At 34.7% G+C, this 27,225-nt stretch overlaps 1 protein-coding gene across 1 annotated transcript; it reads left to right on the top strand.

Annotated features, from left to right (window-relative positions):
• Nucleotides 1-3,979: 3,979 nt before the first annotated feature.
• On the top strand, nt 3,980-27,225 carry LOC131843542 (uncharacterized). The gene is made up of 10 exons (XM_059192212.1): nt 3,980-4,168; nt 7,460-7,637; nt 9,774-9,840; nt 9,977-14,873; nt 14,919-18,572; nt 19,414-19,514; nt 22,155-22,340; nt 23,068-25,301; nt 25,381-25,797; nt 26,157-27,225. Exons 2-10 carry the CDS (start codon nt 7,468-7,470, stop codon nt 27,145-27,147), a joined length of 12,717 nt encoding a protein of 4,238 aa, XP_059048195.1. The 5' UTR covers nt 3,980-4,168; nt 7,460-7,467; the 3' UTR covers nt 27,148-27,225.

Genomic DNA, 27,225 nt, shown 5'->3' with positions numbered 1-27,225 from the left:
TTACATTGAAGCACTTTTGAATAGTTATTACATTTTTTTAATCTAACAGAATATAATCGAATAGATGTCATTCATCAAAAGAAGAACATTGAAGCACTTTTTGCATAGTTGTTACATTTTAATCTGATGTATCTTGTGGAGAGAAGAGTTTATAGAGTAAGCACAGAAAATTAAGAATTTAAGGAATAAAAACTGGTAAATACTGATGTTCATGGTACTGTTTATGGCCCACAGAAAATTAAGAATTTAAGGAATAAAAACGCAACAGTGCATAATCGTCCATCCAATCAAATCATCGACCCCCATCCAATTCAAAAGGGGATCGAAATAACGACGGCTTGATAGTAGATTTTTCGAAAACCCCAGAGGTGCCATCAAACTAGTCGTATCCGTCAGGCCGAAGGTGGTCTTTAGCCACTCGTAGGTCTTTCCGCGCGTTTGGAGTACCATCTGCGATTGCCCTAATGTTATCGGAAGAGGTAAAGCCAAGTGTAAAGGCCAGTTGCTGACAACAACATTAGAGTTGTCCGAGAAAAAAAAATTTCTTTAACGACAGCTTACGCCAATTTTGACATGTTTAGGTATTTGCAAAAGTTATGCAGCTCCTACTCTTGATGATAGTATAAAATAATACACACATTCCCGTATCTCTCTCAACTATGATTATAATTAGAATATCAAACATATTGTGGTATAAAAAAACATTGTCTGACCGACTTCGACCATTTGAAATATTTATTTATTTATTATTCACTAGCTACTCGCCTCGGCTTCGCACGGGTGTACATGTATTATATATATAAACCTTCCTCTTGAATCACTCTCTAAAAACAATTTAATATCCGTTGCGTAGTTTTAAAGATTTAAACATACTAGGGACGGACAGACAGCGACAGCGACTCTGTTTTATACTATGTAATGATTTGCATTCCATAGTGTTATAATACAGGTTGACATCTATTATTATAAGAGCACAATGGACCCTGATGGGAGCAGCAAGCTACAATGAGATACAGTGGCTTTCACAGATATTAATTAGGTATTTTGTATATTAATGTTCTGATCGATATGTATATATATATACTTATTTTATAATTCATACATTATCTGTCACATATTCACTGACATTATAATAACGATGAGATAAAAAATATAGGCCGTTACTTCGTCTAGCTGCGGACTATTTTATTTGTTTGTACGGAGTTTTTACATAGACGGCATGTATCTTAATATATTGTTCCTAATACTTGTTTTTTTTTATTTAAAGCCGTCTAAACATACGATTAATATTTCCAACGCCATTAGCAAAAATAAGCCTAAGTTACTCCTAATGACATTAGCTATTAGGTAGTGAAAGTGCCGTCAAAAGTCGTTTCAGAGATTAGCAAGAACCAAGAGAGAGATAAAAATTAATTAAATTAATTTTTTGGTGTTAGTATATGTAGTTTCATAAGGATTTAGAGAATATCTGTTAACTTGAAATTTCAAACAGACACTTATATTTTAGTTATTTGTATAGATAAAGACAAAAAACCTACCTACATACTGTTACCACAGATAACATAATATTACATTTGTTACTAAATAACTTTATAATTTCCTTCGAGTAATAAACACATTTTCATTTATGGTTGCAGTACTTACGCTAAATAATAATCGCAAATCGTACAATACAATCCTATTAAAAACTGAACAGTTTCTCATATTTTAGGTTGAAATGCTCCTACATTAATAGATTTCTTTCATGGATGAGAAATACATTTTCATGTCTCCTTATGCTTGAAATTTCTAATGAATATTTAATACAGCTTAAAAAATCAAATCATATTTACTTTGCGATAAAAATAGGTAACCTACATGAGTTGCATATCCCACTATATCTCTCCTCATTAGGGCTGCAAAATGTAAAATTAGTTTGTTTAATTCTTTATCAAAAACACATCCCGGCAGATTCGTTATAAATACATACAAACATTATTACGTACCTACTTAAAAATTCGATTAAGGAGTAGAAACTTTTGTGGAATGACCAATTATTTAATTTATTCACCAATTATCCTCGTGAAATCTTCTTTATGTTCTTATAATTTTGTATCACTATATGAAAAATATTATTTTTGACCATACATAAATTCGTTCCACTTCATAGTTTACTTTACTATTCAAGTAATTTGTAAAATATAGGCATGATACTTATAGGTATATCAGTACATTTGTACTTGAATACGTAAACAAAGAAATGTAAAATAAAACAAGAGTACTCTATGCTTTTCACGACATTTAATTAACTGGTTAAAAGTACAGTATATTTACCTATTCGCGTAATAATTTCTCTATAAAGCGATGTAATTGAAAAATAATGAACTTCCATAACTATACTGACCAAAATATCACATTTTCCGCGACAAGATTCAATTTGCATAAAACTGTTGAATATGTAGTTATACCACTGTGATCATCCTATATGTAAATATTGACTAAACGATTGATAAGTAGCTAACACATTAAATTACTGCATCTAAATATAATTTGAAGAAATCGCCGGAAAATTATTAGGTTCCTAATATTAATATCATGATTATATTTACTAAAAGGATATCAAATACCTATTGCTGGGGGGTAGGGGCTTGTTAGTAAAGGGGATAGCAGCCCCAATACATATTGCCAACAATATACCATGTCAGGTCGACCTCCACGCGGTCGCTCCTGGAAACCATAGTGATCAATTTCCACTAAATTCTCCACGATGGGCATACTGACCTGATTATATTTTGTCTGGTGTAAAATCAATATGCCATATTTATTTTTAATAAATGTTCAGGATGTGTTCCGAAAATTTAACTTAATACTTACTTCCCCAAGTAATCTAAAAATTAGAAAATTAACTAGATTTCTTCTTAACCTAACGAATACTTGATCTATCCTTATCCTATTAACATAAGCTAAAAAATATTCATTACTAGGCGGACCGGCGCGACTTCGTCTGCATCACACTTTTTAAATTATAGCCTATGTGTTATTCTGATGTATACGCTATATAGTTGTAAAGTTTCATCAAAATCCGTTCAGTAGTTTTTGCATGAAAGAGTTGCAAACATCCATCCACACTCAGAAACTCATATACCTACGCGGCGTACCGGCAGATACACAAAGAAACTATTACTTCACGAACTTACACAATGAATGTACATTCTGAGAAATTCACATTCAATTGTAATTGTTATAGCTGTCTGTAATAATAGGCAGGAAAGCAGTAGGCCGGGCACTGTTTGAAAACTAGTTTGTGAAGATCCCAAATGTTGAAGCTTATTCAACATTTGGGATCTTCGACACACATTTTAAACAATTAATAATACCTAGGTAATATTAATTGTATAAACTTATATATTCAAAGTGGCAAATTCACATAAATCAAATTGGAATTCTTACTGACATACTAATTGTGTCGATGTATATTTTAATACGCCGCTCATATTTTATTACTTCGACAATTCGTCAAAACTTACGTATCAGATTGTAAATCGCACTTTAATATAAATAACCTACTAAATAAACTACTTTTGGGTTCTCTATCAAATAATCCAAATAACACTGTCGTTGAAAGAATCATATTTTAGTAGTCTGTATACGAATTACTCTTGCATGACACTTGACAAGTTTGACATGAAATGTTTCGATATTTTGTCTTTTCCCCGTCATCTTGCTTACAACTGGCCGATAATCAGTTACGTCACAGAAAAAATAACTCGCGAATATTCTAGAACAACAATTGACTAGCGTTTGCGGGAATACCAAGAGGAGTTTGGTTTAGTGCGTACAATCACCGCGTACCGGGAATATCAATAATCCCAACAAAATAAAAGGAACACTCAAACACCGCGCCGCCCTGCGGTTATAGCGACGCTCGTCTGTCGAATGATTTTAGGATTGGCTCAGCGTTGTTGAGCCCGTTTGCGCGGTGGGGAGCTAGTTTGCGTCCTTGTTTCGATTCCACTGCATACTGACTGCGTTGCTCGCACTAGAGCTGTGTTATACGGTCCCGAGAAGAATCGCCATTACAAAGGAACGACTCTTTGTAACCACGGAATAATGTTTTATAATACCTGCGACTTGTGAACGTGATTAGGATTATCTGAATGTTTAGTTTTGTTTTGAGTTATACGGACAGGTTAGTAACACTTTAAATATAAACCTACGTTGTAGATGCGGATACGTTATGCTGAAAATTAATTAATATTCCGACATATGCATGATGGCGACGGCTATATGCGAAAGCGCGTCCCTTCTTCGATCAATTTAGTGTAATAGATGTACCCTATAGATAATTTAATACGTACTTACTAGTTTCTGTCTGTAGTTATATACTTTTACGGTGCCTATATGGAATTGACATATGTGAAACATGCTTTATTAAAAAAGTATATAGTCAGGTTGGTGCATACTGATATATTTATCAAAAGTAGCTGTTTTAAAACGAATGGCATTTTACATTGAATAAACATACAGGTACAGGTTTGGAATAAATTAAATATATTCAATATTAGTGTATAAGATGAGTATAAATATTTAGGTACTTAACAGTATTAATGTAATTTTTTGATTATGTAGTGCGTTATTAACATTTTTGTCTAATTCAATAGCTGCTCAAGCGGATCGTCAAGATACAGCTACGTACATAACTATAAAAAATGATTTGGATAAGGTAAATAAACTACAGTACACCTATTATTACATAAAGGTATTTCTTTTGTAAGTTCAACAATTAGATATTACTAATAACGTAATTATAGTAGGGGTCTAGTTTTGTGGGTTTCTGAAATAGGCACCTATGTATTTAATGTATTTTAATGAAAGGTATTAGTAGAGGTTATAATACGTAATATGCATTTCCTAAATTCAGTTTTATACACCTGTTTTAATAAAATATTATTTAAGAAGCAGTAAAATATTGTAATTATATTTAGAAATGATTTAAATATAATTACAATACATAAGTTACCTATATATATTCATATGTGAAGGAAATGAAATAGTATATGTATTTTGTATACGTATGAGTACATTTAATAATACGTTTAAAACAATATGGCCGTCTTAAAAAAATTGGTGTTTAAGTTTAAGCCAGTTTGCCACGGACGGGCGTTTGTGTTCAGTTGTCGAGCGTCGGCAACGATATTGTACTGATCCGTCGTTCATTGGTCGAAGCCGACCGCCATTTTGTATTCGTTGTCTAGCTTTGATTTTATTTAGTTGCGTTCATGCGTTCATCGTGTTCATTTAATTTAATTTGTTGCTGAACTAACAATGTAACAAACTTAACATTTAAAAAATAATATTTAAAATATTGATTTTTGATTAAATATTTTAAAAACTAAGCAGTGGGTGGAATTGATATTACCGTTCAGCTAAGTTTCTATTTTAATGTATTTTATTAACTCATAGTTTTTGGCCGAGAGAAAGATAGGTGCAGTGAATATCAACGTAAGTATAATGGCCGACTGATTTTCGTTACGTATTAATTTATACATGTAGGTGTTTTGCTTATATTATGCTACATGCTTATGTTATGTAACTGCCTGGTAGGTGAAGGTCTACCAATAGGTTAGACTCCGAATGAAATCTGGAGTAAATGCTATATAGGATAAATCAAAAATAAAACTAAAACAAATAAAAATAAAACGTTTCGCATTTTTTTAATAATGAATCAAAAAAACATTTCGATTTTTTTTCTTTCACATATAATTTGTTGTGTGTAAGTTTGATAAATAACAACTTTACATAACCTAATGTAGTAACAATGTGTAAGAATCTATTAAATATATATGAATACTTGCAACCATTTTCTACTTAAAACATTTATACAACAATGGCGTCGCATTTTTAGTAGGTACATAGATTTCCGTCTATATTTTTTCTATTACAACTACTGAAATAATTGCTGGTGTTTGGTAGAACGATATTGTGGATGTAGTTATAATATTAATTATAACATATCGTCGTATTTTACCACAAAACAAGTAAAGAAAATAACTATAAAGTTTATTGCTGCTACCATAATTGATTACTTTTTAATTTTATGTTAACAAAATTTTGTAACAGGTTCTGGACTAGTTAAGACCATTTAAGTTAGTGTTGCCAGTTGGATTATATTTTATTATAATGCAACATATTCAACATATTTTGTTAGATATTACGATTTACTGAAAATAAATTAAAATGATGTAATTCCTGTTAATAACACCAGTTTTTAGTATAATGTGTTATACAACCATAATTTCTTCGATTTGTAAAATGAATCTCTAAAAGTATGGAGTAAGTAAGATTTGCTGGGAGAATTGCCATGTTTAAGGTATTGAAAGTGTACCTAAATATGAACTTTCTACTGGCCTTAGTAACCTAATATTTACTAAAGGTTCTGATAACGTGGCGGCATTAATGCGTGGTTGGGAAAGACAAAAAAGTTCATACGTGCATTTATACTATAACAAAGATGCCGAGAATGTAATTGTATTTGTGTAGTGGGTATTGATTAAAAATACTGTTTGGAGAAAAACTTACTACCATTATTAATATGTTGCCAGTTGATGCCGGCCCAGACCTACTTAGGTAGAATATCTTCACAAATTTCATTACTTAAATTTTATCATATAAAAGTAACAATTCTTGTGCATAAATTGTTCTAGCGATTAGATTGGAAACTTGAACTTAATATACCTACATGTACAGGTTCTGTTAAAAATATGATTTTACTAAAAAGTGAAGTCGCTAAGTCTGACCTATGATTTTTAAAATAACTATTCAGTTACGACGTCCATCAACAACGTTTGAGCTATTTATTATTGATTCCTGAAAGTCTCGATCGAATACATTGCTACTTTCTTCTTCCTGCTAAATGACTTAAATTTACTTAATTTCATACAGCCAGTCTTTCACGTTTATATAGTTCCCTAAGTAGTTAGTTAAAAATTACAACTTCTTTAATTTTCTTTTTGTACTATACATTGTGTTTTTTTTGTGATCTTGCGCAGAGGTTCAATTATCGATGTATGTTTTCGTAGACCTACTCTGTGATGAAGAATCCAGTTTTCTGTAGACAAAAATTACTAATAAAGTAATAGTTAATTTTATTATTGAATATATATAGATATTTATTTACATATTGATTGTAGTGAGGAACCTCATCGGGAATGCCCAGTAGTATTTTCGCTACTATATTAGTTCAAACAACAATATCACCACACTAAAATCTGCAAGTATTAAGATATATTTAAAACAAAACCTTATAGATAACTTCAAATTGTGAAGATATTTGTCAACCCTAAAATTGTGATTATAGGTATAAATAGGTATAAAATCGATGTTCATCAGCACTTGTGAGAAAGAAATGCACACTATCAATTCACAATTATATTAAATTAATTACTAACATAGCGACATCTCACGATATTCTTTTTTTCAGCAATAAAAATGGATTCGGAGTACGATCGCAAGTTCGAGGAGATGAAGAAATATGTTCCATTTTTAGAGAGTATGATAAAAAAACTGGAGAGCACCAGTTCAGGATCATTAAACCCTCGGCAGGCGCAACTCGACAAAATCAAATCACTGCGGGATCTGCTTCTGGACAGGAAGAAAAGGTTTATGGCGTTTAATACTTAACTATGCGTTGGACGCCGTAATATAATTATTTCCAAAATATTTTGACGGTGTTTCTCTGGACGGGACGTATGTTGTTAATGCCACCATAGTAGTATAAAAAAAAAATGCAGAAGAAACGAAAAGATGTCTATTTGATCTGATTTAAACGTTTTAAGAGGATTTGTTGTCCTTTTCCTAAACAATTGTTGCATTTACTCTACATGTTCTATCACGTGCTTATGAACGTCACATGCGATTTAGTTCGGAAAAGCCTGCGTCGTGAGTTATTGCATTTTACTATTTTTTCTGTACAGGGTGTACATGCTGTGTTCACGCGTGATAGAGTGTCTGTTTCATATCATTTCACTTTTTAAATTATCTTTTTTAATCCTCAGATTTTATTTTCCAAAGATATAATAATTGTAGTTACGTTTTTGCTAATAGCCCTAATATCGGGCTACTCGAACAAATACTCCAATAGACTACTGATATTGAGTAAAAACAACATATGCATGATGACTAGGGCCCTCACAGGACACTGCAAATTAAACAACCATATGGCTAAACTAGGCCTATGCACGACAAGAATCTGCAGATTCTGCCAAACTGAAGAGTAAACGCCACTGCACATCCTATGTGGTTGTAGCCTACTCATGCATAAACGAAATATCTCCTTTGGAAAGTTTACACCCTTTCCCGAGGAGATAAAAACCATCGCTCCTAAGAATATCCTTAAATTCTTGTCCCTGACGGGTCTTGGTAGCGAACTTTGAAAAAGGGTGAGCACACTAGATCTATATAGGTCGCAGTGCTACAGGTGCTAAAAACATCTGACAATAGCCCAAACAACCCAATAAAAAAAAATATATATGTCTTTGCTCCATAGAGAATGTCCGCAGTTTTGCAATAACAGTTTTTACAAAAAGTACTAAAGGACGCAGCAACGGGCCAACAGGCCGGGCCATGGTCTTTCTCGTTCTCTTCGTCTACATTGACATGTATATTCCTTTCTACGTGAAAGCCGTAGCGCGCGCTTAAAAGAGCATATGTGTAAAGGCAGCTTTTGTTGTTTACGATAAAATATACATATACATATAATATAATAGACTAAAGGTATACAAGCGTATTATGAATGGAAATATCCAGTTATTGAATCATTGTTTTGTCAGTTCGAAATATTGTATGGTACTAATGTACTTTTTCTAAGGGTGATTCTATACAAAGTAGTTTGTCTGGGTACTTCTGTGTCATCTCTAACCACCAAACACCTGTAAGTTATGTTTTGTTTGGAAGAGGGAGACTTGATAGTGAAATACAGCGTATTGTGGATGGAAAGATCCAGTTATTCATTAATTACTATTAATTACTAATGTACTTTATTCAAGGGAGACTATACAAAGTCGTTTGTCCGGGCACTTCTGTGTCACCTATAACCCCCAAAGAAGAGTGAGACATGATAGTGAAATAACAGGGCATGGAGACGCGATTTTAGTTATCGGAAATGGTATTTATTACCCAAGGGTTACCACGAGTGTTAAATGGCGACTTGTTGTTTGTGATATTTACTGTTCATGTATATATTCCTACTTTTAAGCAGAAAGAATTCCATTTAAAATAAATCCTCGCTCAATATTTCTATTAGGTTAATTACTCATAGTAAGGTTAGTTAATGGTTGATATAGTCCTGAAAGGAAGGGCTAGAGTGTATGCAGGAAGATAAGTCCTAAATAGGAATGAATACCGAGATGACTGCGAACATAGTACAATAAATGAGAAATACGGGTTACCGAAAGGACTATGATTACGAGTTTTTAGTTTAAAATTTATTTTGATGTAATTGTCTATGACCTCACCTAATGCCACATGCCTTTATAACTTATTGAATTTGCCTAACATTCTCTATTTTAATAATTGCCCAATTAGATTTTTATCAATTTTAGATTTATTTATGTGACACTGCAGGCAAAAAGAAGTCGTCTTTGGAGCATAGTTTTAAATTTACCATTTAACCTGGTTTGACATAACAACGTAGTACATTTTATTTAGGCATTGGGATTGCTTTTGAGTCAAATAAATGTCGACATTAATCGGCCTTATTATTTATATTGTAAATGTGGATATTATTTTATTTTCAGAATGAAAATGGACAATTTACTGAAATGCGAACAAGTGCTCATCAACTTGTACGCTAAAGTAGAACAGGTCTGTACAACAACAAAATAACAAATATTTTTATATAAACTTTCTAATTTTGAATAAAACGTTATTACTAATTTTTTAAATTTATTCATACTTAATTAATTACTTTTGAGATGATTAATTATTTTTATAATTTCAGAGAGACTCTATGTCCAATAAGGAGACGGCAGAGTTTAAGCCAAAAGAAAACGCGGAGTTAGAAATCGTCCGAAATAAATTAAAAACTGTGGCAAAACGAAAGGAGGACGATTCATTGCCCGAAATAGCTGGTGCGAATGAGATTCCAGAAACCAGTATGGCTGGCAGTAAGGAACCAGCCTTATTCCAAAGGAGACCCAATAAAAATTCTCTTTCTCAAGAAACGTCATCAAAACGTAATTATACTCGAATTTTGGTTTCTCCTGAACCCAATACACCGCGTTGGGCCAACCTTGAAACTGCAGAAAGGGCTCTTTTTAGCAGACGATCACCTCGAAAATCGCCCCAGTGCCATTCACCAACATATAAAAGAGAAAGAAAAAAATCGTCTAAGTCATCACGTAAACAACAAGATTTGAACATTACGTTAAAAGTACCAGAGGAAAGTTTAAATTCCTTAAATACAACAGATATTCTTTCTAGAATTATAAATTGCAGCGATGGAGATGTCGACATTGACACTTTAAGAGTACTAAGAACACAAATACTAGGCGAATTGAAACATACCGGAGCAACAGAAGATATTTCTGATTTAATACTTAAAACTAGTTCTAAGAAAAAGAAACCGAAAGAGAAAGCGGAGGTAGAGGAAGGAGAGCTTTCTGACAGTGAAAGTGAAGCCATTGAAAATATATATGGTAGTCTTGTTATATTAGATAAAGACCAGAAAACACCTGGGCAAGTTAAAACAAACAATGAAGATAAAAATCCGCGTAAAATACAAATTCGTCTTGTAATAAACTCGGACAAAGATACTAAAACTGATAGGGATAAAGACCCATCAGGAGAAACTATGAATAAGAATGAATTTGATAATTTCGATTTTGAAACGTATCAAGGAGATAAACTTGTAGAGTTTGATACAAATGATTGTGTAAAAGAGGACACGTCAATACCTTCTAAAAATAAATGTGACCCTATTCATATTACTACTAAGAACACTGAGTCCACTGATATTGATGAGAAAAATATAGATGAGACTTCTGCAAAAAATATGAATAAAAATACTGAAACTGATTTAGTTTTTGTATCAAAGGATGAGTTAAATGTGGAGAAAACACAAGATACTATATTCAAACCTAATTTTTATAAACCATTAGTACAACTAGATCCTATTGCAACTAATAAATCTGTTGAAGATAAAAGCGGCAAGAGTGTGCTGTCACAAACAGAAAAGAAAGATGACATGCTAGAGGCTGTTGCAGAGAAGGTAGACGATAATACAGAGATATTGAATACAAAGGAAAAAGATGTAGAGATACCATTACTGAATGAACAAAGTGTAGTTTCGCAACAACCAAAAGAAAGCGTAGTTTCAGAAATAGACATTTTACAAGCTTTGAAAAATGAAATATTAAGTGAAAATATAGCTATTCCTGGAACTGATGCTTCAACACCTCCTTTACATCAACCTAAGGTTACTAAAGTAGCTAGCGCTCAAGAAATTCTTCCTAAAAAAAGGATATCTATAGAAAATTACAAAAAAAAAACGAGTAGTGCTGCGTCTACATTATTTCCTTCAAAAGAAATTACATCCTCGTCTATTAATGATGAACATAACAAAAAACAAAGCCTTAAGCTTACAGAAAAGGAGTTCGAAAGATTTAAATCAATACTAAATGACATCGTAAGCTCAGATGATGACAATGCTAATGGTTCAATTGCTTCTGTAGATGATATTTACAGTGATCTGGCACCTAAATCTCCGGATGACGATAATAGTGCTAGTATTGGAAATAATGCTCCCATTATAATACCCATAGATCCTATAAAAACGGCGGAAATAAATTCTAAAGCCGATATTGATATGAGAAAAAGTAATACAATACCCTCCCCGCATTGTAGTACTGGAATTCCATTAGGTAATACGACACCATCTGTTACTGATACATTGCAGTCTAGAGATGACGGAAACCTGGATAAAAGCAATTCCGAAAAAATGAGAACCATTGCAGATCCTCGTGTAAAAAAAGTATCCGACAGTAGCGTTAAAGAAAACGGTAATCAATATTCACTGACTCCCGATAGGACACAAAAACCACTACAGTCTGTTAATTTTCCTATCATGACGCCAACAGTGGCTCCAAGTATTATTCCAAATGTAACTACGAATATGAATCCGAGTATGACACCAAGTAGGACTCCCAATATGACACCCAGACCATATGATATGATGCATCAGTCATTCGAAATAGAGGACCAACCAAAACGAAAACATGTATACGCATCACTGTATGATCCACGTGACTATAGAGATCAGTCCGTAAATCGTGATGCTATAGATTCTCATTGGGAAAAACAGGAGAATTCTACTGAAATTCGAAAAAACAAATGGGATACACCGGAGACGAAGGATTCTAGGAAATGGGATGAGTGTTCAAGAAGCAGTTCTTTACAAAGAGACTCACAGGACTTCCAAAAATACAAAAGGTACAATGATCCATATCATTACAATAAGTATAAAAATTCAAGACGTGACAGATATAGTTTTGACAAAAGAAATGAACGTTATGGTAAAATGGATCCATCTACATCTAGTCATCATTATAGTAGATCTGAGTGTCCGTCAACACCCTCTCATTCCTTCGGCAGATCTGATTGCCCACCTACACCTAGTCATCCATTTGGCAGATCCGATTGCCCACCAACACCTAGCCATCCGTTTGGCAGATCCGATTGCCCACCTACACCTAGTCATCCATTTGGGAGATCCGAGTGTCCATCAACACCCAGCCATCCTTTTGGTAGATCTGATTATCCGCCATCTGGAAATAATTCATTTGGCAGATCTGAGTATCCCCTTACACCTAATCATCCTTTTGGTAGGTCTGAATGTCCACCAACGCCTAGTCATGCATTTGGTAGGTCTGAATGCCCTCCAACGCCTATCAATACATTTGGAAGATGTGAATTAAGTTCAGATTTGCCTGTGACACCCAATCATCCATTTGGTCGATTAGACCGAGACCCTAGACTCAAAAGAAATTCAGAATTTGAATCTAACATTGCAGCTGATGATAAAGATCGTGGTCACTTCAGAAGTCGAAATATGCAATTTGGTTTCTACAGTAAGTCGTATAAAAACACCGACAATTATAGAAATTATAAAGGTGATGGGAGAAATGAAAGACATAGATATTATTCTTATGAACAAAATGAATGTCATTATTACAAAGATTCAACTTTACAGGAACAATATTGTAAAGATCGTAGGTCTACCGGTAATGATTACCACGAAAAGGAGAAAATAAGAAATCGAGAACGAAGTGTTGGGCGTAGTATACCCTCTGAAGGGACGATCGTAAGAACATCACGAGAACATAGTGTAGGAAGAAGTTTTGAAGTAACGGATACTGATAATACATTGTCTGTTAAATCACATGCCGGTCGTTCCTTTACTATTGACACCAGAGTCGATAGAACATTTCAAGGAATTAACGATAATGAAGACTCAACTGAACGTACTTTTGATGTCAGACGACAAAGAGCTGCAAGTGTAGGTCGATCATTTTCTTCCGTTCGTGACACGAATATTGGAAGGACCTTGTCTCATTCTTTTAAATCAAATGATTCACATGTGGATGGAAATATAAAAAGAAATTTCAGACGAGCACTTAGTGTTGTACGTAGTACTGACGAATCTAACATGAATAAAAGCTTCAAAGAAATCAAGGCAGATTTGAAGTCTTATAAATTAGAAAACAATAAATATGAAAGACATTCTCTTACCCTTGATAATATTCACTCAAAAGGAGACAATAAAATTATTACTGGAGACAAAGAGAGTAAAAATGCCAATAGTTATCCTAAAGTGTCATACTCGCCTCGGAAAAATAACAGAGATCCAAGATTACAACGCGAATTACTTTCAGACAAAAGTAAGTACAAATACAGCAAAACTAAGACAGATTATGACAGGAAAAAACATGGTATTGTATATTCGCATGACAATATAGCTAGTGGATCTATATTAGGTTCGGGTTACGGCGTTAAAAATTATAAAATTCCCAAAATAAAACGTGTAACTGAAATCGAACCTACAAAAGAACTACCTGATGATTCTAAAAAAATCGAAAAACAGACGGACAATAAATTAGATGATAATTTGAAGAAAGATGTTAAGCAAAATAAAAGGAATGATGTAGTGTCCAAGAAAATGCCTAAAGATTTGAAAGAACCCAAACTTAAAGAAACGGAAAAAAAGTCTGCTGCGAATTCTCAAGTGAATACGGCAACCCCAATGGAATGTACCGAAAAAAGGATCACAAGATCTAATAAGAAAGCTGAAAGTGAAATATCGTCGGGACAAGAAAGTATTACAAAAACGAAGAGACGAATTCGTGTTTATAATTCTGACTCGGATGACAATTCTAAACTTAGTGATACGAAATGTAAACATTCGAATAACGAAAATGAATCCAACAAACAGCAATCTGTTGTGGATAGACAATCACCAAATGAACAAGACTTAGATTCTAGTTTCGGTGTAGATGATTTAGAAATGTTTTCAGACAATATTGTAGATCCTGTACTTGAGAACATTAATGCTTTGATAGCTGACTTAGACCATGATATAAACACTCCTAAAGATAATGCTAATAACAATTTGAATAATGAAATTAGTATTGACAATATGTTTGAAAATATTACAAGTGAAGTAATAGATAGTTCCAATAAACAAAGTGCGGACGATATATCTTTAAGTGATATCACGGAAATAATAAAAAATGACTCCCGGGAAGATCAGAATTTGCAACACAATGCTGCTAACTTAACGAAATCTTTAGGTAATGACATAATTTCACAAAAATCCCTCCTTGGTCCTAATGAGGGAGAAAGTGTTAAGCCCGATAAATTTGTTGAAATAAAAATTCTTCCTGAAGCTTCAACAAAACCTCTTGAAAATTCTTCCTTACAAGATAACTGCGAAAATCACCCTGTAACATTATTTCCGCCTAAAGAGGGTAACGAAAATTTAGTTTCCACAACGGATATTGATTCCAATACCAAAGACCAAAACCTTAGTCTTACAACGAATGAAAAAAGTGAAGTCAGTATTGTAGATGAAGATAATAGTAGAAATAGCCGCCATTGTTCTGTACCCGATAGCACGAATAATGTAGTTGTAACAAACAATTCTATTGTAGACGAGGATTTACCAGATAGCACTAATGATAACGATTTAAAAAGCGAAATTAATTCTGATATTACCTCCAGCCATGATACAATTGAGATAATAAAATCTCCTATAGAACAAAGCTCTTCAAACAAAAATGTAACACATGCAGTCGATTCTATAGACAGCATATTATCGATATTGCAAAATAAATCTAAAATAAAGGAGTTATTGAGTAAGTTGGTAGATCAAACTAGTGATAATGAAAAAATTAAAAAGAAACTTGAAAAACTAAGTGAAATTGTTTCTGACGATGAAGACACTAAAGACGACACTGATCAAAACATTACTGATAAGATATTGAATACAGAGTCCTCTGACCAAAATGATGCAAACAGCGAAATTGAAAATGTCAATTTAAGCAAAGAATCAATTGGTACAAATGCAAAAGACGATTTAAGCAAAGAATCAATTTGTGCAAATGAAAATGACGATTCAAGGAAAGAAACAATTAATGCAAATGATAATAAAATATCTGACGACAATAAGTTAACAAAAGATGATAATGACACAAAACAGGTAGCACCTGAAGTATCTTTGAACAATGAATTACATAATACGACAACTGACAGCGAAGTAGTAAATAATAATCTTAATAAAAAAGTTCCTATTAAAAAAGGTAAGGTAGTAAAAAGAACTAAAATTGGAAAAAATCGAAAAAAAACCTTAGCGGAAGGAAAACGCGTAACCAGATCTGAATCTGCTAATATACAAAAACCGAAGAATAAAGTATCAAGAGAATTACTGCAATTGCAGGAAGATATTAAAGAAATGTTTATAAGTGAAGATATTTTGAATGCTACCGGAATTAGAATGTGCCGCTTAGCAAAACTTGTGGATGAAAAAATTGTTAGTCACAAGGAAAATGTAAGTACGGCCGATAACGAACCAGTTGTGGTATTAGAGAAATTTAAAAATACTCAATCGAATCAAGATGTACCCCTTTTGGAGAGCAAAACTGGTAAAACTATAAAAAGAAATCCTGGACCTAAATTCAAAGTGCGAGCTCAAAATGATAGCTCTGTTAGTGTACAAACAAATATTGACAAGTTAAAACTCAAATATAAACCGGGTCCAAAGTCAAAAACAAAAGTTGTTAAAAATCACGATGTAGATCCCTATGAATTTGAAACTGATTCGGTTGCCGAATCGAGCGTTAGCAAATTTAGCGAGAGTAGTTTGAAAGACAGTTCAGATTCCGAGAACGAATCTCTAGCATCTTCTAAAAGTTACGAAAGCACAGAAGTGTCAACTGAATTAAAAAAGAAAACGAAACGCAAAAGGCCTGGTTGGAATGCTGGAATTATTAAACCAAAGAATAAGAAACGAAAATCAGACTCTTTAAAAAATGTTGATATTTCACAAAAATCTGAAAGTACTGAAAGAACAGAGCAAATTGGAATACCCGACATGAACTGTTTTACTGATAAAACCTATTGTTTTCAAAAACATGTTAACTCATACTCTTGTCGATTATGTGTTTATAGTGGTGACGACATAGTAGCACATTATAAAATACAACATCCGCATTCGGAGATTCCTTTATCTCGATTGAATCCAGAAACTGCAAAAGAGGCCATTGAGCAATGCGAAGATATTAATTTCCAAGCTATTAGTAAAATACCTATGAATAAATTTGTATGCAGATTTTGTTTTAATAAAGAATTTGGTAAAAAGAAAAACTCATTAGAATCATTTTTCTGGCACGTCGTAAGCACACATACTGGTGAATATAAACAACTGTGCTCAAATTGTATCAACATTACCAAATGTCCGTTTAATTTGGATATACCTCCACCTCCGAAAGATACAAAAGGTCAGCTTATTGGTTATATATGCGGTAAATGTAATTTCACTCAGATATCTCTAGAAAATCTCAAGACTCATGTTATAGTTCGCCATAATGACGAACAGACGGAAGTTTATACAATAAACTTGGCAGTAATGTCTAAGAAGATGATGAATATTTTTTCAAAACGTAGCAGTGCCTCTGAAATAGAACAACCACGTCTGCTTAGAAGTACTCGATGTAACCAAAATATGGCGGAAACGAGTGATGATCGCAGTGACATCACTGATACCAGTGATGCAATCGAATCGATGGATAGCACACAACAATCTACGAAAGATACAACTAAAAATATAGAAGAAATGCTACGTGAGTCCAATTTTAAATCCAAAATCACCTTCGAAAATGATGATAGTACTAGTGAAATATCAAATATGAATACAGATGATACCTCAAAATATATAGTAAAACAGGAAGATGATGACGAAGAAGTGCAGCAAGAAGAGAGACTTTCAGATGAAGTGATAAATACAGAAAGCGAACTTGACTCTGAAAATGTTGAAACTCCACAAAAACCGATAAACAATACCATTTCAGACGACATATTTGCATATCCACATTTCAGGATCACCTATACAGAAACCGGAAACAAAGAATTTGTTTGTTGTATAAACGGCAATAAACACTATACAACAACACTGCTGATATCTATGAAAAAGCATGTACAACTCAAACACAACGAGAATTGGGACGGTTTTTGCTGCGTCTGTAAAGTGATTGTAACACCTCAAGGGCAGCATAAATTTAAAGACTGTTTGCAACATTTCCTTGATAAGCATATGGATGATTTCCCAGTATTGGAGAAGGTTGCACTTGAGCTGGAGGAACCTGCAGAGTCTACACCCGCTCCAAAACAATACATAAATGTTCGTCCTTTATCAGAATTGAAAGAAAAGATAACATCAGAAGAAATTCCGGTTGCAGCAGCTGTTTTGCCCAAAATTGAGAGCGTTATTAGTCTTAGCAGCGCCGAGTCAAGCCCCAGTTATTCTGTATCTTCTGCGAAGGAGAACATGCCCGCCCCACTACTACAATCACAAGACGAGCAGTATAATTATGAAGAGGCACAAGCCGAGGTGATGTCTAAGAAATACCATATAGTCTTAGAAGCAATGATGGCACAAGAAAAGTTAGTGAACGTATACAAATGTCCTGGACGTTATTGTTCCTTCACCACGGACTCTGCCGACGTGGCTTTGATGCATGCGAAGACGCACCAGCAAATCGGTGGCGAGAATGCATTGAGATGTGCATATTGCGATTTTGATTGTGGGGGTCACCCTATAGATTTAGTGGTGCACGTATTCAAGCATAGCGCCTGTTGTTTCGTTTGTGGGTATTGTTTCTACAGATCGGTAGCTAGTCAGCTGGTAATTGCCCATATAAATAGAGTACACACGGGCAAACCCTCACGTGTGCTGTGTGCCACTAACGCTTCACCGCCGTCTACTGAGAATGCACCTGCCATGCTACCCCGGGAAATCGTCGTACCTTTCTACGTGTGTAATCACGGTTAGTAAAACTAATGATATTTTTAATTATTTAAGACTAACCGCAAATTAGGATCCTGGATTATATGTATAATCTTGTAAATAATGTGTCTTCCCCTGACTGAGCGACCCAGTAGAAGACATAATAGCTAAGAAGATAGGGATATTCCGATACCTACTCATTTAAGTAGTACTCAAAACTGTTCGATACAACAGGTACTTACTCATATTAAGATTATTTTATGCATACAAATAAATGACGGCCCGTTTGTAATTTCAAATTAACGAACAGCCTGTCACTAAATGTATATGAAAGTACATACGGTATTTACATAAATAAATTTAATTGTTTTTCCGTTAGTTTGTCTAACGCTGGTGGGGCACCAGTGGAGGATGCCCCCCCCCCGACTTTACGTCAGACGTAATTTATTAATATTTAGTTTTTGCTCCGATCGATATCCAGTCTAATTAATCCTGAGCCTAAATTGCCTGAGCCGAGATATGAAGTCCTAGCGGAGCTTTCAGATTAAAATCGTATTAGTCGGGCATTCATTAGCCTTCAGCCGGTCCAAAAATCCTTCTTTGCATCTGCACTCGCCCTCTATCGTCCGGTGAAGCTGTAAAGTCCAGCTACTGGCAACGGCATTACAATAATTCGAAAAATAACAGTTAAAAACAAACAGAAAAGTTCATTTAAAGAAAACTAAAAAACAATCGAGTATTTTCTGTATATCTGTATTGTATTTTGTTGATTGACCAATGTAATTTGTATGTACCTTTATGTTGTTAATATTACGGTGCCTCGTGTGTGTGTGTCTTTAGCGTAATAAAAAAAATTATCTATTCTATTCTATTATTTTCAGTGGATAAGAACGGACGATGCAAGTTCCGCTCTTATACATCGCGCAAATTTAGTGACCACATCCTGCAGCTACACGGCGATGTAACCACTTTCAAATGCGACGTAAGAATTAAATTAATTACTATACTCCATTACTAATATTTAATAGAACTTACCTAGAAGGCAAACATTTTATCATCAACACGGGTATACATGTATTATACATATACACTTTCTAGAATCACTCTATCTATTGCTAAAACTGCATTAAAAACCGTTGCGAAGTTTAAAAGAGATTTTAGATCTAAGCGAATAGACAGTGGCAACGGCTTCATTTTATACTATGTAAAGAAGTAATACACTAAATGAAAGTAGCTCACACATATATCACTCTTCAGGGTTTTAACAATATAGGGATATCACCTCTTTTTGTAACAGTACTTATTTGTTTTCACTTTCTACATTGTATTACGAATATCATACAAAAATTCAGAGAAACATGGATAAATTCAATTTATTTCGCGTAAACACGTATGATAAAACAAATTATAGTATTAATACATCCAACACAACTCATAATACTTGAACATATAATCCCAATATATTGTATATAAATAACAATAATATATCAATTATTAAATAATAATTTAAGCTTAAAAATAAAAAATAATATTTACTGCATCTGTCAGATATGATTTGTCAGTCATATTTACTTATTTGTTTTGATTAAACATTCAATAGAATAATCGGAATAATCAATACAATTATTCATTTTTATTTCGTATTGCTTTTGGTCATCTGTAGACAGTCTATGGACGGGTTACCCGTTACCATGGATGTTATGGATATGAAATTTCGGATACGGATATGTTTCGTATATAGGAATGATTATAATATCGGATACGGATACGGATACGAACAGATACGGATGCGGATATGAAATTATTTCGGATCATCCGTTAGTTTCGGCAAGTCGGCGTCTATAGACTGCGTTCAAACGACGACTGTAAATGAAGACTTCTATTATTTGATAATCAAATAATTGATAGAACTTATTCATTAATCAAATTATAATAAATGACTGAGTAACTACAGTTGTCACAGTAATGAACTTAATGATTTTAAACTTAAATTGAATATGCATATTGTAGATATAGTGTTGTTTGCGTACATACTTCGTTAGTGTTTACAATTGGTCGCCAATGTAATCAATTAGACGATGTAAATTGTGCTATCTCTGCTATATTAAATTGATTCACATGTAATAATCTATTATTACATACAACAACCAACAAAACTAAGTGTATTAAACTCACGCTTCCTAATCTAAGACAAGTAAATACGCAGCTATTGCTTAATGATGAAATAGTAAATTTTGTTAATGATACAGTTTTTTTAGGAATAACAGTGGACTCGAAGTTACAATGGGGGCCCCATATTTCAAAATTGGCCAGTAGACTCAGTTCTGCTGTTTATGCAATTAGAAGGATAAGGCAATTAACAGACGTGGTGACGGCAAAACTTGTATATTTTAGTTATTTCCATAGCATTATGTCATATGGCATACTGGTATGGGGTAAAGCTGCCGAAGTAAATACTATATTTATTTTACAAAAGAGTGGCTCTCTTTTGTAAAATAAATATAGTATTTATACGTTCTATTTATGGTATGGGTTCTAGAGAGTCATTACGTCAATGCTTTTAACAATCAAATATCCTCACCGTTGCCTCACAGTACATTTATGAAAATATTATGTATACAAGGAAAAACTTAGATAGTTTCAAGAAACTTAAAGACTGTACAAGTAAAAACTTACGCAATAAAAATAAGCTAATTTTACCTAAATGCCGTCTACACAAAGTTAGTAATTCATTTTATGGTAATTGCGTAAGATTCTATAATAAACTGCGCTACGCTAAATCTAACAGAGAGGCAATTCAAAATTTATATTAAACACATGTTATGTAAAAAAGCCTATTATAGGATAGATGAATTCATAGATGACAGCAATATATATCAAGTATAAGGCTTTTAGCGGACAACGTTATAATTTGTTTTTCATACTGCTTTCTTGATGTATGATAGCGTAGCGGCTTTTGTATTGATTGCCGCATGCATCCGCATGTAAAGTGCGAATACTGTAACTACCATATAGTAATTTTTGTAGCTGTGACGTGGTCGTGTGGATTGAGTAGTCATGCTCACTAAAATGTCCAGACATGTGGCGGCGTGGTGGGCCGGGTCATTGGGCTCCTTAAAATATTGTCGACCGCAGTGATGGCTGGCTCATCCGTCATACTCGTGAACGAGTGCTGCTTGGGATTAGGACTAGGGACTGGTCTGCTCTTATCACTACGACTGATTTAATCTTATTGTATATTTATATTTGACCCAAAAAATTTGTGTTGGTTGGTAGTTTGTATTCACACGCTTCGACTTGTAAATGTAAACTTACAAGTATTATTTAAAAGAGCAACACACAAGTTTCTTGCTCATTTTTCTTGTGATGAGACAGCTTTCCGAACGAGTGGTAGATGAAGAACAAATTGTTATGACTATTCAAAAGTGCTTAAATTAAGTTTATTTAAGGCACAGCTTGTATGTAATAAAGAATTAGTTTGTATGAACTAGTAATAAGCCTGGAAATTTATATATAATATGTAATATATAATTATTATCACACATCGTGATATTTAATGAAAAAAATCAAATCTTTGGTAAATGTAAATTTTGTCTGACAAACTTACTAACTCGCGTTACAGATTTGTTCAGAGCCGCATGCGTCTGCAGCGGAGTTGATCCATCATATGAAGGAGCACAACTTCAACCTGTACCAGTGCACGTGGTGCCTGCACGGAGCAGACGGGGAGCCCGAGTTGCTGTCGCACGCTGCCACCCACCACCCGGCCCGCATGCCGCAGGCCTATCTCCGCATCATTACTTCCAAGGTATATTATTTCTTTATTCTATTATTTTGCTTTTCAATAGAGGATCTTCCTCCGTTACTGTTAGCACGCCAAGTTCCTTGTGAATTTCGAAAAACTTCCTAGGTATGACACGAAATAACTATTTTAGTATACAGGCAAGAAGGCATTCTGCTTTGGTAGTTCAGTACTAGTTATCGTGTTCATAGGTGGTGAGTGCGTATTATTTAAATCAATACCTAGTCCGTCAGAAATTTTAATTGACACAAAGTTTTTATGCAACAGAATGTGTAACATGTAGTCGTTGATAATATTGGTCATAAATATTTTATAAATATAAGATAAGATTAATATTTTCACTCTCCATTCCGTTTGGGATTAAAATCATAAGCTTTATTTTTAAAATAGTCAATTACCAGTTACAATATCCATACATGTGACAATAAGACTGATTGCTGCCTGTATATGGAAGATATATCAGAAAAATTATTATTGTAATAGACCACAAAACAATAGATAGTAGATTATATAGAACACAAAACTATAGATAATAGTTAGATTTGTCTGTTTGTCTGTGCGTTTGTACGCGCTTATCTCAGTAACTGCTTATCCGATTTAGGTGCAGTATTCACTAAAGTATTGTGTTAAGTTTTACTAAAAAATGAGTTAGTTATATACCAATTGGCTTACAAGCAAAAGAGACATAAACAATAGTTATACCGAATAAATATATTTTTATTTATGTTTACAGGAAGGCACGTCGCAGTACCGAGTCTTGCCATTAGCCTCTTTCCACAAGTCCAAAGTGAAAATCATTGAGGTCACACCAAACACCACTCATGAGAACCCAGTCAGAGAGGCTGAGAGGTCCATCGAACTTGAGAAGCTTATTGGGTTCACTAACCAACTAACTTTATCAGTGGGCACCACAGAGTCAGAACAAGACAAAGAAATGCAGGATAGCAACCCTACATTTTCTGATAACACACCTCAAAATATAGCAGAACAAGAACCAATTCTGACTGAAATAAAAGGAGTTGACCCTCCTTCAATACACACGAGCCCATTACGTACATCCACGCCACAACCACAACCAGATATAAGTCGGCAGGAAACACCTGTGTTGAAAACGGAACCAGTAGATCCAATTACTCCGTCTAAGGATCAGTCAGATGATATTGTTTGCTTAGATAGCGACGACGAGTCGTCTAGACTGACCATCATCGATTTGTCTGATGACGACGCTATCCGCCCTAGTCTTCCGAAAACACCTGAAGATGATTATAAGAAGATTCCAGAAACTATTTTATTCAAATGTCCTAAATGCAAGCTAGTATTTAAAAGCGCTGCTGGATTAAAAATACATCTTAGTTCATGTTATGCAGGGAAAGTATCGAATGTTCAGTGCGCACACTGTACAAAAACGCTTGAGAATAAAGAAACACTTACCATACACTATATTGCTGACCATGCAGTGAAAAGTCGGTATCTGTGTGGCGTTTGTGGCTTAGTTAATATGTCGTTAGCCATAGTAAAAAGACATGTTAAAAGCGCACACAAGGTGACCAAATTAGCGGTTATGGGCAAATATTCAACGGATGGTACCTTTGAGCATATAGTTATTGAATCGAACAAATCTACAAAAAATACTCGAGCACCCAAGAGAAAACTTTCATTGAATAGTTCATCTGAACCACAACCAAAGCTGAAACGTTACGGACCGCAGGATATTCATTTGTTACCTATCAACCCCATACTCGATGATTTAGTGCATTGCTCAGTGTGTAGTTTCAGTACAAAAGTCCGTTTGAACATGGTTCGGCATCTGCAGTTCCACGCGGAACAACAACCTGTGCCACAGATGGCGCCGGTCAATCCTGTTCCTCATTTGGAAACGAACGAGAAACACTTTGACAAAATGCTTAACCTCGCTTCCAGCTCTATTATCACTCGACTTCCCGAAAAAACTGCAAGATCGGAATCGACTCCAGTGGTGTCTACACTAATTCCTCCCGAAGTAGCATCCCGATATCCCAAGTACGTGCCCGAACGCCAGCGCCACACTTGCGGTGCTAAAGGTTGTTCATACATCTCTCTGGATGAAGCCATGCTCAGATGTCATTGGGAGACTTTACATTCGGGATCGAACGATTTCCACTGCGTTCATTGTCCACCTTATCAACACTTGGATACATCCAAGCCTTTGACGGCTTCGAGGATAATAGCACATCTGAAAATGCACGACACGACCTTGTATGCTTGTGTCTCATGTCCATACTACCATTATAAGAGGGCGGCAGTCGAGAAACATCTATCAGACGTCCACAAAGGTGGTCAAGTATTAGTTGTTAGGGAGGAAACCACGTCTATAGTTAACACGCAGCCTGTTCAGCCAGCTGCTGCTGCCCCAACTATGGACTTGAAACCTTGGCAGTGTGGATTATGCAAATTCAAGAGCATGCTTCGACCAGAAGTCGTTGAGCATTGTTCTAAGATACATCAGTCGAAAATGCAGTTTAAGTGCGCATATTGTCCATTCAGAACTTCGGCATTGGAAAATGTTACTAAACATCAAGCGAATGCGCATGCAGGAAAAGTTGAGGATATTTTCTATTATTACTATCGCGAAGGATCAATCCCCAATGATGCTAGTGGTAATCCAAGGTGGTTGATTCAGCGACAAAGGAGTGGCGTAACTGCTGAAGCTGAGGTTAAAACTGAGTACCCAGACCCTTCCCTGCCCAAGGAATCATTAAGTGCCCTTGAGTCACTGCAGCCACGGCTAAGTGTCGACCTCAATATAGTAAAGCAGGAAGTGGATACAACACCTGCCACAGAGCTCACCATGGAAGACCTCTGTAAGAAATATGGTAATTTTTGTGACACAAATGGCTTGAAATACAAATGTCCTCTATGTAAGGTTGTAACGGAAGATGACAAGGAATCTATACAATCACATTTATATGAAGAATTACAGTACAGAAAGTGAGTATAATATTCAAATTTATTCGTTACTTTTACTATAAATGAAATATGATTTTTATTTTAATAATTAATGTTACAGATGGGGCTGTGTTGTGTGTTCTTACAAAGCTTTCCATAAGACTGGTCTACAGGAGCATATGTCTTCTGAACACCGTGGACAGTACCAGTCGCCAATTGAACTGCCGGTCGATATCAATATTGAAAATTGGGTAGCTGGATTAATTGAACATCAAACCAAAGTGATTGTGAAAAATAAAGAGAAGTTGGCTAAACAGAGAATACAGGCGCCCCCCGCGGTTCCTTCGACATCCACTGTATATAAGACAACGGTAGCACCAAGTAACACGTCTAAAGCTAATATAAAGGAGCTTGAACAAGCCTTTGGATCTTTCGGCGGGCCAAGCAACTCATTATTCAGTTGTCCAAAATGTACTTTCAAAACTAACGACGAGGTTGCCATGCATGCTCATTTGGAAAGTGAATTGACCAAAATTAGGTAAGTCCACTTTATTGTGAAATTTATGTGTAGCTGTTGCACCTTGCATAGTTTCATGTAACTTGCTTGCTAATGTCTGCTTATAGAATACAACAACTTATCAAGTGTTCTCGAGTAAAAGAGTTGTACCATATATATATGTTATATTGTACAAAAAATATAGAAAATCTGCTTATGTATAATATAGCTTATTTTTATCAATTTTATCACAAATGGTTGCTAATTAACACAAATAAATGTAACGATTTTGATCAGCATATATATTAAATTTTCTTATCACAGAGTGCATATAATATGTGACGTTGCATTCTCCATATACATCATCATATATATTTTAGTGTACCATACAATCATTACAGATGGTGTTGCAGCAAGTGTTCAGATAATTTCCAAACGTATCACGAAGTGCAGTTCCATTGTAAGAGTGTACACGATGGACAATTTGCTCGGCCTATAGAGGCTATACGGGACCCCGTGATGCGAGCATCATGGGTCACTACCGTGCTACAGGTGCAAAAATTGAATATAAAAAGTCAACATATGGAAACCGTCGAGTCCTCACCAGAAAAAGCGGATATGGATAACTCGGAAAATTCATTATTAGTGGTCCGATATGAAGAAAATGTCTCCATGCCTGAAGTCGGTAGAAGGAAAAGACCGGCTCCAGCGCCATCTCGTGACAGTGATTTGGAAAGACAGTTTGTAATTGATGTATCATCTGATAATTCCACTGTGCCCAAGAAATTAGAAGCGAAATGTCCATACTGCGACTACACAACAAGCTCTCGGCATGGCCATGAGATAAAAACCCACATTCTACGGCACTACAATTTGAAACCGTACAAGTGCCCGTTTTGCAGTTACAACAGTCAAAGAGCTTTTGTTTTAAAGCATATCGAACAGAGACATCCGAATTTGCCGGTATTCGCCACAACTGTCGACATACCTAATGAACCGCCTCTTGTTTTAAAGCTATCAAAATCTGGCAGTTCTGATGATAAACGTCAGACCATGCCCTATGCGCAATCCCCGAATGTTCCCATAAATAATGTGTCTCCGATGGAGTTGAAGACTCCAATAAAGAGAGTTGCAAAGAAGTCCACTACTAAACTACCACCACAAAGGATCGCAAAGAAATCCACAACCAAATTACCATTCTATGCCGATTCTGAGCTCAAAGAGTATTCCTATTACGGAACAAAGCCGGACTCCCTCGATAAATTTGCAAATGTAACGACACTTATGTCATTTTGTAATAGAATGATGCCATTTAATATAAAGAAACTCAGTGAAATTATAGAGATTGAACCTAAGGTATTAGTGAGAGATATCAAAGATGGAACACAGTGATTTGTGATGGATATTGGTAGTGTTGTGAGTTTCAAGGGTAATTAACAATTGTCCTAGATACTATTTAAGGAAGTTTAG

The sequence above is a fragment of the Achroia grisella genome, unplaced genomic scaffold (genome assembly GCF_030625045.1).
Source record: "Achroia grisella isolate CSIRO2021 unplaced genomic scaffold, CSIRO_AGI_Agris_v1 utg319, whole genome shotgun sequence".
NCBI lineage: Eukaryota > Metazoa > Arthropoda > Insecta > Lepidoptera > Pyralidae > Achroia > Achroia grisella.
The sequence above is the reverse complement of the archived record's forward strand: the minus strand, read 5'-3'. Positions and strand labels throughout refer to the sequence as shown.

What these genes read in the sequence shown, in the direction of transcription:
- LOC131843542 (XM_059192212.1), top strand. Translation starts at nt 7,468, where the DNA reads ATGGATTCGGAGTACGATCGCAAGTTCGAGGAGATGAAGAAATATGTT. An exon ending in TGTACGCTAAAGTAGAACAG is followed by an intron (nt 9,841 to 9,976) that starts GTCTGTACAACA and finishes TTATAATTTCAG; the next exon opens with AGAGACTCTATGTCCAATAA. An exon ending in TGGTCCTAATGAGGGAGAAA is followed by an intron (nt 14,874 to 14,918) that starts GTGTTAAGCCCG and finishes TTCTTCCTGAAG; the next exon opens with CTTCAACAAAACCTCTTGAA.